Source organism: Nicrophorus vespilloides, unplaced genomic scaffold (genome assembly GCF_001412225.1).
Source record: "Nicrophorus vespilloides isolate i.1.1-1 unplaced genomic scaffold, Nicve_v1.0, whole genome shotgun sequence".
In the NCBI taxonomy this organism is placed as follows: domain Eukaryota; kingdom Metazoa; phylum Arthropoda; class Insecta; order Coleoptera; family Silphidae; genus Nicrophorus; species Nicrophorus vespilloides.
In genome coordinates this window covers 100,499-116,231 of record NW_017096005.1, presented here as the reverse complement: position 1 = coordinate 116,231, position 15,733 = coordinate 100,499, and the positions used below count along the sequence as shown (strand labels likewise).

Here is a 15,733-nt window from a genome sequence, read left to right as displayed (position 1 = left end):
TACATACAAACAAATCACTAGAACTTTTAATTTCATCTTCTTTGTTTTAACTCAATAAATTAAGTTACACTTAATTCTAATTAGATATAATCCACAATGTTATTTTTATTGAAATATATATGTTTAAATAATTCTAAATCATTTATATGGAAATTTAGAAGGCACTAGGTATATTTATGAGTCATATGGTGATATAATAGTAATTGATGTACCATTCATAATTTCTATTAAAATAATTGTATACTCGCATAACGCACAGGATACGGCTGTATAACTTTGATACAAACATGTGCAAAGGCAGATGTTAGTTAAAAAAAAAACGTGTACGCTCCAAACGTATGTTAAATGAGTGCTGACTATACATATTAATATTAAGCTGCTTTTTAACTACCTCAAATACTATGTTTGTAATAGTAAATTTTATTCATACAATAATTAGTTTATAAAAAATTATTTATTTATTTTATATATAAAAATTATTTGTTTTTTTTTTTAATTTAGTTTATTAAGAACTAGTTTAAATTAATTAAGTTTTTATTATTATTCTGTAATTGAAAATTATTTACACACATAAATTACACATGACTTAACATATAATTTTTCAAAATTTCAAACATATTTTGGACCATAATAATAATAAGTGTTTTTCCTCAATGATCTTGTCTCCATGGATTATGGTGAACCTTCACTTTCCTGGGACGGTTTGTATAACAACTGCAGTTGTCCCCGTCGATTGCACAATATTGCTTCAAAATTTACCTTTACATAGGGTGACCAGACGAATTGAATACAAAAAAAAAACGGGACAAATCCCGAAAAATCTGGTCACTCCACATTAACATCACAGTAACAATTATTATTTTGTTACAAAAATAAGTGTACAACGTTGAATAATTAAAATTAAAAAGAAAAAACACACACACATTTTTTCATTCTTTTCATAGATGGAGCGACCGAACGAAATCGCCATGGCAACGCTGCAGTTTGATTACATAAGGGTTCTCCCCTTGCACGACATTGCGTAGCACCGAAATAGCAATTGTGTGCAAGAAAAATGAAAAAAAAAAGAAACAATATAATAATCGATTCTTCCCGAAAAAAAAAACATGATAGTAACCTTGGCCTCGGCAATTAGCTCGGACTACGACAACCCCGCGGATTATTGATTTTTTTTCCCCCAACTGCTTCCTCGCTAAACGCGGATTACTGGACTGATAAATGATGATCAGTGAAACAATTAATACACGCGAAGCTCTTAAATTTATTTCAAAAAATATATTTATGTATATATATATATATGTATTCGTTACAATGATTGGTATTACGTCCGATCTATACAAAATATTCCTCATCGTTTATACAGACATAATTGCGTCGGCCAAAGGTTTCCCTTCGCTAAAATGATCAACGAAAAGACAACAATTTTTTTGGAAAGAATAAGTCTTCGAGAAGCCTAAGAAAATTGTATTTTATTGGAGCTCCACAATATATGAAATTCAATATAATATATATTTATCATTTGCTTCGCTACTGTTTACAATTGTAAATCATCACTTTTTCTGCTTCTCTTTTTTTTAGAATTGCTCGAAATATTCGAATAATTAATAGAAACAAACAAACTAAAGAAGGGTTAATACTGGTGTGTCTAGTTACGACGCAATGCTCTAAAATAACGGTATAATATTTAATGATAAAACGTAAACGTAAAGGGGACGAAATCATGTTCTGCAAGTACGTAGAGTGGAAAGTCGCTTGTTGCCATGTAAAAGAGTGTGAGAGAGAGAGAGACAGAGAAAGGGCTGTTTGCATTTGCGCGTTTCGAGGGGATGCAATATCGATTCCGTCGAGCTCCGAGGGGGTTGAGATAGAGTAGAGTGGAAAAGAGGAGGCCTATCATGTGTATTTTAAATATTTCTTTAATCAATGCTATTTCCTACAGGGACCGTACCTTCGAAAAGTACACGACTTTGTATTATTTTCAATCCTTTTTATTATTATTATTATTATTTAGAAGGGATATGATATTGCCATTTATACACGTTTCTCTATTGCATAAGTACGTTAAAAATAATAATAATTAAAACACAACTGAATACAATCTGCCTCTATTTCTCGATTGCCCTTTTGACTCGAATGCACGTGAAGCGCTCGTAGCAAATCTCTTTTTTTTGCTCTTCGAAAGGTCAGAAGAGTCGAGTTAAAAAAAAAAGGGTTTCGCGTTTGTTTAAAGTAGAAATAGGGTTTTTGCTCTGGATGCGAGTTCCGATCACCTAGTAACAAAATTGGTAATGTTTTAATGAAGCACTGATTTTGATTTGTTCATGTTTATTTTACAAAAAAGAGAGATGAAAAAAAAAAATTGTTGTTACGTAAGGCCTGATTGAAGCGGCACGTTTTCTTTTGTTGTTGTATCTAAAGGCACGGCGATGTGGGCGTGCCCGTTCACGCGAATGGGCGTGGTTTCTTGTTTCTGTATTGGCTCCGCCCACTTCGTGGTACCGTTTATAGGTATAAAAAGAGTACTAAGGCGGTGCGAGGTATTTAATTGGACGTAACTGCTCGCAAGTCGGGCAGAACTTAGGTAATAATCACACGCATCCAGGACACAACCTGAGAAGAAAGAAATTGGGAGAGATAGAGAGAGAGAGAAAAAAATATAAATATATTTATAATAATAATAAACTATAGCTTCTTTCGATATTATTTCTTATTTTTGTTTTGCAAGTTCACGTATTCTTTTAATTTTTTTTTTGTAGCCTTTTCCGTGTTCTCTCAGTACTTGGAAAAAGGATAATAAATTAAAGGGGTGCAACGTAGTGCAAAAAAAAAGAAAAATAACATTATAGTACACACAATAATAGCGGGTGCTGTAACAAATCTAATCAAAAGGTGGGAATTGCACAATTTTACAAGAAGATACACAGCATCCCGCGCGCATAGAACAAAATCATATCACTTTCTTGTACGAATTTTTTTTTTTATTTTCATTTCTTCTTCTTCTCCATCAACCCGACTTTCAGCCGGCCGAGTATTTCTAATATCTGCACACTTCCATTTCAACTCCGGCTGATCACATGAACAACATTTGAAAAAAATCGACAAAAAAAAAAAAAATAAAAACTTACGTCAATTGAAAATAAAAATCATTGGAAATTATGTAATAATAGTAATAACAGCCGCCTCCACTAAACTAAAATACGATATAAAATGACTAGAAAAAATCAACTATTACAGAAAGACAAAAAAAGTGCTCTTGCTAGACTTAAACAATGTCCATATTAACTTGTTTGCGTTATCAAGTATTTGTTAGTATCATTAGTTTTTTTTTTCACTACATGGTATTAAGGCATTTTTTGTGACTTTCCCCAAAGTTGCCACCAGGTTAATCTTGTCTATAAATAATTACATAAGAGATACTGGAATCCTTTAGTTTTTAACATAAATGGTTTTTATTAATTATTATTTATTTATTTATTTTGGTAGATTTTGTTTTTCCTTCGCATGTTTGTATACATAGAAGCTCGATATCAAATAAAGCTTTTCTGACGAAATTTTTGCCCGGAAAGAAAACAAAGAGAAATAAGAAAACGGAAAAAAGGTGTGTGTGTCTCTTGTGTATCTATACGTGTATGTGGTTGTGTCTTGTGGTTAAATTTAACTCCCTTATTAATTTTATTTATTTATTATTAGCATTCATTTTTTTTCTTTTTATATATTTAAATTTATGATTTCAGATCTGTTCAGTTTCAGTAGCAAAAAAGTGATTCCTGATATAATGTTGTATTATTTATTCAATTTATTTTCTTTATGCACGATTGCTTTTTCATATAAATTTATTTTCTTCTCCATGGCCTTCTCTTGTTTTGCTTTCTTCTTTTGTTTTAAATATATATATATATATTTACAAAGTTTCATTAATATTAATTAATTCTTGTATTCATTAATTCTCGACTTATCGAGTGTTTTTTTTCTTTACAGACAAGTTTCATCGTATTTTGTTTCATATATAAAAGGAAACGAACAAATTGGAAATCACAAGAAAAAATAAATAAAATAATAACAATTTTGGTCATTTCGCGAGCTACAAATGGTAACAAGAAGGGCCTTAACGGAAAAGATTGTTGTTTTTTTTTATAACAGTCAAATGTATGTGTGTATATATATATAATTGTTTACTTGATTCTGCTTTGTTTATGATCATTCTCGAACGAACGAAACGTATAAATGAAGTTCTTTTTAACTTTAGGTTAAACAATTATCCTACGTGTTGTGTTCGCTTTCTCACCACCGTTCATCCCGCCTCAACATCTATGTTACAAAGAAACAATTTGTAAAAATATTAATTTCTTATTCATCATTCTCACCATCATCCGACACATTCATCAATCATCGTCATTATTTATTATTATTAACTTGTTTTTCATTTTCTTTATTTTTAATTCATTTTTGGTACGTAAAATAGGTGCTCCTTCGGCACATCCGCCAATTCATCATCATCTCCGACTCCCGACTCCGTATTTGCAAAAAGGAAAACGTTTGTACACAAAAACCTTAAACCTTAAAAACTCCACCTTCCTCGATACTCGCAATTTGTACATAATTCAATTCTAGAACTAGTAAACAGATATATAATTTGTGCTAAAATATATACTTTACAAGTTATTTTTTTTTTGTTCTCGCTTATTATTCATTCATTATTATTAATTATTTATTTAGTTTGTTTATTTTTTTTTTGTCTCTTTCATCGTTTTTACCAAAATAGAATCATTTTGATAGCGCTTTCACTTTTGTGTACAAAGTTTTATTTTTAATTAATTAATTTCTTTTTTTTTTTATTACTTTTTACATATTTCTTCATTTTTTTTTTGTATTGTGACCCGAGGACTAAATCCGGGAAATAAAAGATACTTATTTTTCTGTTTTATCGTAGATATCTAAATATATAAATATGTATAAATAAATAAATTAGTAGAAACAAACTGGTAAGGACAAAAAAAACAACGACACTGGAAAACAACTGAACCTAAGGTCTAGAATTAAAAAAAAAATAAATTAATAAGTACTAACGAATTCTCGTGACTAGGGTATTTTACTTAAATTTTTCTTGGGGGGGGGGCGGAGGTCATTTTTTCTTCCTCTTCTTTTTTTTTCAGCTGACGCATTTCGAAAACTTTAAACGGAATTTTTTAAAATTTTTATCACATATTTTGTTTCGCTAAACGTCGTCCCCGCGCTCCGTCACATCAGCCAAAAACAATAAATATGGCAATAAATTAGGTAATAAATAAATAAAAGTTATGTACACGTCATAAAAAAATATACAATCCGATGACCTAAATTCTTCTCTCGAGATTATTATAACTTTTAATTTTTGACTTTTTCGTACTTCATTATATTTTTTTGCTTTTTGTTTATTTATATGTGAATGTGTGCTCTTTTTTCTTGCAAATACTTTTATTTTGTTTATTATTATTTTTAATATTATTAATATTTTTTTATGGAATGTACATATTATCTGGGTCATTTTTTGAAAATGTTATCCCAGAATCCTAACGTAATGACTAGAAAATTAATCGATATAAACACTTTTTGAAATTGTACTCTCGGAGAAATAATCCTGCTTCTTGACTCAGAGTTATTAAAAAATTTCATTCTTGGTTGTATGTTAGTTTTTTAAAGAAATAAAGTAGAACTAAATGGAAACTATATCACTTGGGACGCAAAGACTTCGGGCACGATACGAACTTTGGTAATTGCAAGACGTAAGTAGTCGCGTCGCGGTCGATAATATTCACGTGTCAATATGACATCAATTGAGTAAAGAAGCAATGGACGTATCGTGCTTGGAATCGATCTGTTATTTCTGCTCTTTTTCCATCATCTTATCAAATTATGTATTTTATTTTTTTTTTGGCGTCTTGTCTTGTTAGTTCTCGAAAATGATACCCCGATCCGGATCGGTTTTGGGTCAAATACAAGTTGTCAAAAGTCGGTGGACGCTACACATTATAATCTACTATATATCATTATGAAACCTAGGAACGCCATCACTCGTCGGGGGGTTTGGGGGGTTTTGTTTTTAGTAAAACGTATTTGAAACCAAATTGTAAAAAAAAGATCGTTCACAGCATCAACAAATGGCGATCACGTAATGCATGTCACAACACGTCATCTTGATCGTCCACATCATTGTCTAAATCAACATCATGATCGGGATCATCATGCTCCATTCCCGGCGACATCTGCTGATGCATCATGTTCGCCACCGACTTCGGATCCTCGTCCTTCCATTTGTCCATGGATCTCCTCCGCGCGTTCATGAAGAAGTTCCCCACCGTCGTCGGCTCCAATCCCAGCTGTCTCGCGATCGTCACCTGCATCTCCTTCGAAGGCCTCTTCGTTTCCTGCACCAGACAAAACCAAAGCCACCACGCGCGTAAGTAAATGCCTACCAGTAAGCAAGAATCATGTTTCGCCTAACCGTCATTACCTTAAAAATAGCCTGAAGGGTACGACGCTGGAGGTCGGTAAAAACCAACCTCGGCTTCTTGGGTGTAGGTAACTGTTCTTGCTGGCTCACGGTATCTTCTTTCCTCTTGCAGCCTAGAACAGAATCTGATTTGTATCAGACCGGATAGAGCGATTAGATTGTTGTGGAGGTAGATACACATAATATATATGTTTTTCTTTCATATTTTTCTTTCTCTTTTCTTCCGAAGAATCTTGGCTCGGATCTTTCGGGAATACTACTTACTGCCTCGTTGTGGTATCTGTGCAGCTGCATTGCGATCGCCGTTGGTTGCATTCGACGAGGAAGAGGTAGAGAGAAAAGAACAAGCATAACATTAGTTTCACCTGTGATATGTGCGGTATCGTATGCGTATGCGATACGAGAGGGTCCAACAACCTTGACATGTGTTAATGTTAATCGATTCATGTCAGTTGCTTTGAAACGAACTCCGGGAAAATCAATAAAATGTAGACCGACTAACCGGTGCACAACAGGAATTAGACCAATTGTTAAACTTCCACTAATTAAAACACATAGTAGTACATCGATAGACAATGAAAAGAAAACAAAATAGATGAGAGGAAAGAAAATAATAATAACATAACAATAGCAACAACAACAATGACGGAGTGAGGAATTAAACAAAAATCGAGGCATATTTACTTAGAAAAGAAACGCGCACAGTAATGTGGTTTTGATGGCGGATGCGCCGGGTAGGAAGCAGTCGCTCTCTTTGATTTTCGTTTTCGTTTCTTCATCGCGGCATCAAAGAAAGAGATTTGCCAGCAACATAAAGCATTTTTCATGCGCTCATGGATTTAAACGTATTTGTTCATACTTTATTTCTGGTTTACTAAAGCATCTATGACTTGGAGGAAATAATAAAGAAAACAGAATTTATTATTTGTATTTGATAGAAAGAAATAGAAAGATAGATATATAGATAGAGACAGATAATATAGAGAAGAAGTTTTTTTTTTTCTTATTTCTTTTTAAATATTTTTTCTTTTTTTATTCTTTTTTTTTTTTGGATAATTTTAAGGGATTACATGCCCGAAACATCGAGACAGACAGACAGAAAAAACTCACAAGCATGAAGATGAGGGTGGTTTTCTTCGCTTGGCGTTGACTGCCCTCACGTTTACATTGCGCGTCTGGCAGTCTGCAATGAAAACAAGAGAGTAGTCAACAATGGCAAGAAACATCCCAAAATGAGGATCCCATTACAATATATACACACACGTAGATATGTATTATATATAATTTCGCCCGCCATTGAGTGACTGACTAAACTTTGCAAAGCTCGACCTGCAAAAATTGGTTCGCATTAACTGATAGGATCTGTCTGTCTCCGTGTGGTTTTGGTTTTTGGTTATGGTTTTCTGTTTCAGTGTGTTTGTTGTGAAATTCACACGTAGCTCGTCCGCGAGTGTCTGGGGTAGAGGGGTTGGCGGGGTTCCGGCTTGCGTGGGAGGAAAATTATCTAGTAAAAAATCAATACTTTACATAACTAGCGAATAAACGCGCCATCGATATTGGTAATATTATTTTCCATGTGGAGATTGTGTATGTCTATAGACGTCTACATATATATGTATATATATATATATGTATACGTATACATATATTTATATATATATATATAGATTTTTTTCATGATAACGTAAAAGCGACGTAAATCGATAATTCCGGTCGTTCAGTGTCAATGCGGGGGAGTCCAAATAAAAGGAAGCCCTATATGAATTTGGGAAACAAACAAATTTTCGAATTCCTCGTGTACGTGAAATGCACATATACACGTGCGCATCCATATATGAATATGTATATATATACACACATACACACACAAGCATGCACACACACACATACGGATCCCTTGGAGGGTTTCTAGTGTCTATGACGCTGAAGGGGAATGAAAAGCATCATGGGAAACTAACAGTATGACGCTTTAGTAAAGGGTCTTTTCCTAAAAGCGAAATATATTCTATAATGAGTCACCCAATCCATCCCTCTCGTTTGCTCTATTCTCTTGCACTCCCCGTCTCTCTGTCTCGCATACAAACACACGCACACATGTACACGCTCTTTCGCTACCCTTATTGTATGTATGTATATGTATACATACATATATATATATATAAGTATATATTTAATTCAGAACAAAAGTTGCGAGCTTAGAATCTGAATATTCGCAAACTGGTTTCCATTTTAATTTAAATTCACCTCCTCTCCGCCTCCTTATTGCTATCATTATTATGCTGATTACGGATATCCGAGTTCTATGGTAACTCGAGGCCGGAGGAATTGCTCAAAGGGAGAGCCTGTATGTGACACGGAGTATATGGAATAAACACACATAGAGAGAGAGAGAGTTTGTTGTCACTAGTTTTTGGGGTGTGCGAACAATGAAAATATAAAAAAAGAATATAATAAATATAAATAAAAAGAAACGAAACGAAACGAGAAACCAAACATAACAAAACAAAACGAACATAAATATAAACGAAAATTTAAAATGAAAAACAAACCAGGAATATATTAAGAGAACACATGCGGGCAAAAGTTTACCGACCTGCGAGTCGAAGAGCGGACATCCTCTGAAATTCGGGTTCCTGAAGCCACTTCCACATTCTCCTGAAGGTCTCGCGGCCCGATTTGAGCTTGGACCAAGGCTTTGGATTCCTGAGGAGGTCCGAGAGCGTCCCCTGTGACCGGCACAGCACCCGCTGGGCAAATATCGCTTGAGGTATGCTATACCGTTTCAGTTCGGCACTAATCTTTTGCGCCAAGTCTTTGGTGTTGATTTCTTCCACGTCCGAGGTTATCGCCGTCACGCTAAGGGTATTCGGAACACCTTTTGATGGCAACTGCTGCAGCTGAGTTTGCTGCTGCTGTTGTTGTTGCTGCTGCTGCTGTTGTTGTTGCTGCTGCTGTTGCTGTTGTTGCTGCTGCTGTTGTTGCTGCTGCTGCTGAGCTTGTTGTTGTAAGGTGATAACCGGCGGAGAAGGCGAGCAGTCTCGTTGAGGTGCTGCACAAGGACTTATTTGTACAAGGGCCGAAGGATGATGTTGTAACGCGATGCCATTTAGGGTAGCACCACTGAAGCTCGTGACCAGCGAGCCACCAGGTGAGTTTAACGATCCCGACGGAGGACTTAATTGCGGGCTGGACATGGACCGACCCATGTGTTCCCTCTGGGTGGCATACGGCGAGTCGTACGCCGGCGGTGACATGCTCTTCTGCGGCGAGGGTAGTCCATTCTGGCTATACGAACTCTGTGGGCTGATGGGACTGGGCTGTTGCTGCATACCCATGTTCGGGGAGGAATAGTTGTGCGGGGGAGTCATGCCCATGTTGGGCATCGTGTACGACGCGTTCACATTTACCCCCAGCCCCAGGTTGATGCCGAGGCCGTTATTCTGCATCACCGTGAAGGAACCGGTCACGTTGCTAGCGTGCCCGTAGGCAAACTTGTCGGACATCGTGGAGATTGGCGGCAGAGGTTGCAGTGGCGTCAGCGTCGCATACGAGGAGTTCGGGCTGTAACCTGGTGGAGACATTCTTCCGTTGACGGAGGTGAGTGTCTGGTAAGTGGGCTCCGGCTGGAGTGTCCGGTAGTCCCCGCTGTCAATCATATTAGCAACGCTCACCGAAGTCGGCGACAGCTTGCCAGGACTGAGGAGCTCCGAGTCGCGGGAGTCCTCATGGGGCTGCACGATGACCGAAAGCGAGCCATCGGCTTCTTCTTGTTTTACGAGTCGCCTCTCGACGACAGCACGGGACAACCTCATGCGGATGGTCTCCATGCCACCGGAAACTACCACATGCGCACCGCCATCAGGAGAATCGACCGCCTGTTCCCCAAGTGCTTGTTGTTCTATCATTTTTCCGATATTATCCATCATCTTGTTAATCGAATCACTACTACACAACGCTCCACTCACATGCCGACATTGCAGCTCTCATGATGTAGCCCTCGAAGAAGGTCGCACCGACGTTCGCCGTCATTTCACTATGTGACCATAACACTGGCGAACGGACACCATGGAGCGCACTTTGGTTTTTGCACGAAAACGCCGCCGCCGACGCCGACGACGCCGCCACTGCCGCCGCCACCGGGCAGAGCGTCCCAACGCCAATCAAGCAGACACAGTCGCAAAATGAATCCAGCCTCTCTGCCATCCTCGCACTATCACCATCATCTTCACGGTATCCACACGAGAACTCATATTCCTTCCTTCAATCTATTTGCTCATCATCCCCTGAATTTCGATTTCTCCTCGAGAAAATACCTCGCAGCCGGTCGATACTGAATTGAATAAGGGGAGCGCGCGACGCCAGGTGGTTCTGCGCGTACGACCCCTCGTGCTGCGCTGCGTTCCAATCCCTACATATACAGCCCTTATCTAACAGCTGCTGTGTGCTCTATGTACTTCTTCTTCCTACCAAAACTTGCACCGCGGACGACCAACCCCGTTCAAATACCCCCGATGCCAGTTGATGTCGGTGGTATACCGGATACTCGCGCACGTTCTACCAATTCCACGCTGACGGTGGTGGACTCACTTCGAAGCACAGGACAGATTCGTCCTCTCTCTGTGTGTGTGTATATATATATATATGTTCGTATGTTACACCTTCCTAATGTTCTTTGCAGCTTTTGTTTACATTCACGGTACGTGGGTGCTGTAAACCCGACCACCCGAAGCTTTCCAATCGCTAGGTATGAGTACCTTATCTCCCTTCGTCGCGGCACGTGTGTCCCCTTTGGAAATTCAAATTCGCCCCTACCGGCGTTCTGACATCCTATGACATCAAACCAATTCGATCCTTTCCACCACGCGACTGTTTTCACGAATATCGACTATTTTCACAAGCTCTCGCACACCGCACTCCCACACCACTACCAAATTCACCCAATGAAAGCTTTCCCCGCGGATCCGCGCGCAACATTTCCATTCGGAGGAATAAACAGCAATACAACTCATATATATGTATTCATTCTCTAGAAGCAGTACTTTTCGCCCGCATTCTCATATTTACTTGTTTTAACATAAACAATAACATCCGAAAATTGATAATTTTAAACAACGTCAGTGTTCTAATAATCTCAACAAAAATATAAAATCAGCATTTTTGTTCAAAGCATAAACAAAGATATTCTTACAATTCAATCTTCAGATAATTAGCAGAATAATCAGTTTTTCATAGATTACGAACCACATAGAGATTTTTTTCACGTTTTATATTAAAAGGTAAAACATATATTCTTTATGAAATTTCTAAAAAGTAATTCTTTTGTAAATTCACTTTGAAAAAAATGTTTTGTTACATTTTGTGCCAATTATTTTATCTATTTATTTTTAACAAAATGTTATAGGAAATTTAAATATTCTTTTTATTATCTGTTATTTTTAATATCAAATTTATTCTTTAAAAATAAATTATATTAAAATAATTCTACTAGGCGAAAAGGTCTATGGTCAATAGCCTTTTGTAACAGATTTTTTTTTAAAATAAATATTCTTATTATTAATAATTTACTTGTAACAATAATGTAAATGCAACCGAAATTGCATTCAATAAAAATATTAACTTATTATTAAAATATTTTTGTATGGAATTGTACGTTACGGTGATCTAACTATGTAATTGATAGTTTTTAATAGTGTTTATATAATATAATTTACATTTGTCACGTTTTCAAGAGGGCAGCTGTACAGCTGATGTTGCGTAATGAAAGTGGAGTGAACTGCGTGTTGTGCTGAAACCTAGCAACGGTAACCGAAATGAAAATGATTAAAATATACATATATATTTATATACATGTCTAGGTACATACTTTTTCTAATTTAATCATATCTATAATATGTTCAGAAATACGCTTGCATCAAAGATGCAGATATATAGTATTGTTATTCTTTAGAATATCATGAAATACGATATGATTTGCAGTTGACCTTTGTCGTCTCGGGTTACAAAGGAAGTTTGGAGGCAACATAAAAATGTAAAGGAAACGGAAATATGAAGCTCTTTAAAAACGTGCATTTCAATTGTTTCGTAGATTATATAGTAGACGAATTTTTTTTTTATCAAACGTGATTTTTTAATGTTACAAAAGATCAGTAAGTAGACTAAATCTTTGTAAATATACATGATAAGATAATTTTAGAAATAAATGTTTTATTACCTTCGGACCATAAGACTCTATCCAATTTTAAGTCGTTTTTTATGTAAAAAAGGTGCGTCTTATGGTGCGAAAATAGGTAAATACAAAGTTAAGATTTTTTGTTTCATGTGGATGAAAAAGCAAAACATGACATAAAGAACATACAAGTTACATAATATTGTTATTAATAAATTAGCAATGATTAATATTATTTGCCAACAGATTCTTAGATCAACAACATAATTATCATTTTTGAAATTTGAAAATCGTGGAGTACGCTAAGCGCATGTAATTAAATTGTGCCAACTGGTTCAAATTCAAACATTGTACGTTCGTATGGTTATATGTACGTTAATTCGGATTAATAATAAGGTATGTAATTAAATACGTACTATGACCTTTATTATACAAATCTCAAAGAAATTTATATATAAATACGTATTTTTTTTATTATACGTATTTATTTTATATATCCACTTAAATCATTTCCAAAGATTTTTTTTAGTTGTCTTTCGTATTTTTCAATTCCCGTTGGGTTTATAGGAACAATCGTGTTTGTAGTTGTCGTAGCCTTTTTGAATAAATCAATAACCGCACAGCTTCATCTAGGTCGTCTTTTATTCTTAAAACTTATTTTATATTATATTTCCCTCATATTTCTTTATACCAATTCCAAAAGATAATAATTATTATTCATATTGTAAATATATTTTGTTTATATATTAATTAGTTTATTTGCAAATGCATTTTTGTCTAATTTTATATTTCTTCTTATTTTTCGCAGAATCTCAACTTGTTTTTTCAAACTATTCATTAATACAACCAATAAAAGAATTCTTATATTATCAAAAGTTTTTCATCAACAAATGAAAAGAAACATTAACTACTCATCATTATTTCATGACATTTCACAAACTTTTGTTACTGGATTATTTTACAAATTAAAGATGTAAATATGTAATATTTAATTGGATGAAAATTTAAAAATTTTTGAGTCCCAAAAACATAGTAGGTTTAAGACGCTTCTTAAATCGATTTTCGATTAACGCACAATTCTGGTATCTAACATTGTCTTCGAATCTCAAAGAAGTTTACACATCAATTCAACAAAATATGCATTAATCAGTCCAATAAGAAGAAATCTCATCAGGACCATGGCTTCACATTTCTTAAGTATAATTTTAACAATTAATCATATCTTATTCCTTAGTTTTCAGAAAAAATATAAAATTATGAATTTTTTGCCGGTCCAATTTAGGCAACTTTGTGTTCAAAACCATATGATTAAAGATGACTAAAGACATTCAGTATTATACTATTTCTTACTAATAATTCAATTTATAAAATTATTTATTCTATAAAATATAAATACACTTGTCTTAAGTTAAATTGAACTGTGGATTTATTCCCCGGATTGCAACATGTCACAATTAATAAAAATTGGCTTTAAAATTTCCTGGAAAACACTCATACCTACAATTTTATTTATTTTTTTACATGGAATTGAAATAATTTATTTCTAAACCTAACATATTCTTAGTTAAATTATGTACTATTATAATATGTAAGAAGCTTTACTGAAACATTTATAATTTATTGTTTTCCCACACTACTCTTACACATGTCATATAATTCAATAATGCAATAATTACTGCATGAACATTTCTATATATGTAATTAAATAATATATGTTATTTACAAAGAAAATAGGCTACATTACGACCTTGGATCAATAATAATTAGCATGTAAATTCTACTATCATTTAAGTTTTTCTTAATATATTGAATCTGCTAAATATTATTATTATTATAATGTAATGAGAGATAAAGATATTTCATAAAAAGTTAATATTTTGTATTTGTTCTTCATGTATTTTTTAACTTTAGAATAACTTCGATTATTTTTTAATTTTTACAAGTAAATATGTGTAATTTCAAATTATTTCAAATATATATTCAGGTAATTATCGGACAACATAAAAAGCAGTAAAAATTTATATATTAATTTTTTTTTTATTAAAATTTTTAATTAATTTTATTAAAAATTTGTTGTTTTATTTATTTTACTTTACTTCTACTATGTTTATATAATTACATGTATTTTCTCCCAAGACAAGTGAAAATTGCTATAAAAAATATTGATTTTTATATAATAGAAATAAAAGATATGAGAGTTTGACTGATTTATTTATTTTGCGTATTGTATATTATGTACATTTCTTTTCTTAGTGAAGAAATTGATAATTGCAAGAAAATTTTTGAGGGCAACGTCCCTTAGTTACATAATAATAGTGTACAATGCAGGTGTTAATCAATTTTTTTAAAGTTAGATCCAAAGGTTTGAAGCGTTCCAGTCGTTGGGTTGCTAAGCTGTTGTCAAGTTGATTTATAGCTAAACATGTGTGTGGCATTCAAGCCTATCAAAAAATAAGCAGATATATATCTCCTACTCGATAGCTTTGTATACTATTCTCTATAAGAAGGTAGTTGGATCATAATTTTTTATTATGTGTTTAGACCAACGTTTCTCAACCTGTGGGACTTCTTTTTTTTACACCTCCACACACTTTTATCAGTTTAGCCAGTTTTCTCCTACCTAGGTAGGATCCAAAATGGGTTACGAATTGACAAAAATAGGATTCTTCAAAACACATTTCAGTACAACCAAAAATAGGGACAAATCCTGAAAAATCTGGTCATCCAAAACTATCACCTTGTTTTAAAACGAGGAACTGGTGAAATATTTTTAGTAATTGACTATAAACATTTTGTGTCACGCAAAAAGGTTGAGAAACGCTGCATTAATCCAGCAAGTTGAACTTTCTTGTTGGAACTGAGGCTAGTCTCTTTACGGATAATAGCAATTTTTCATTGTTTCAGTAATCATTATCAATGAAAAACACCTTCTCCACAGCAAAATAAGTACATAGTTCACAATTTCGTGCGGAATATGCTTTTTATATTATTACAATGGAGTATAAAATAATGCAAAAATAGTGTGGGTTTTAAAAGGAAGTTCATGAAAAAGCAGTACACAATTCCCCAAAGGAGTA

The 15,733-nt window shown here is 34.2% G+C and overlaps 1 protein-coding gene across 6 annotated transcripts; it reads right to left on the bottom strand.

The window, feature by feature from the left end:
- Positions 1-5,502: 5,502 nt before the first annotated feature.
- Positions 5,503-10,995, bottom strand: LOC108569150 (hepatocyte nuclear factor 6-like). 6 transcript variants are annotated; one of them, XM_017930589.1, is made up of 5 exons: positions 9,084-10,995; positions 7,601-7,673; positions 6,755-6,778; positions 6,491-6,615; positions 6,324-6,404 (listed from the first exon to the last, which is right to left on the bottom strand). In XM_017930589.1, exons 1-4 carry the CDS (start codon positions 10,414-10,416, stop codon positions 6,492-6,494), a joined length of 1,554 nt encoding a protein of 517 aa, XP_017786078.1. In that variant the 5' UTR covers positions 10,417-10,995; the 3' UTR covers positions 6,324-6,404; position 6,491. The 6 variants fall into 6 exon arrangements, with proteins under 6 accessions (XP_017786074.1, XP_017786073.1, XP_017786075.1 ...); XM_017930590.1 differs by having other exon boundaries at positions 6,491-6,603; XM_017930585.1 differs by lacking the exon at positions 7,601-7,673 and having other exon boundaries at positions 5,503-6,404; positions 6,491-6,603; positions 9,084-10,989.
- Between the last annotated feature and the right edge of the window lie 4,738 nt (positions 10,996-15,733).

Bases quoted from the DNA above. Each gene is read 5' to 3' on its own strand.
- LOC108569150 (XM_017930584.1), bottom strand. From the start codon at position 10,416: ATGATGGATAATATCGGAAAAATGATAGAACAACAAGCACTTGGGGAA. The intron at 6,779-9,083 runs GTCGGTAAACTT...ATCGCAATGCAG, and splicing joins GTCCGCTCTTCGACTCGCAG to CTGCACAGATACCACAACGA. The intron at 6,405-6,490 runs GTAATGACGGTT...TGTCTGGTGCAG, and splicing joins CCCTTCAGGCTATTTTTAAG to GAAACGAAGAGGCCTTCGAA.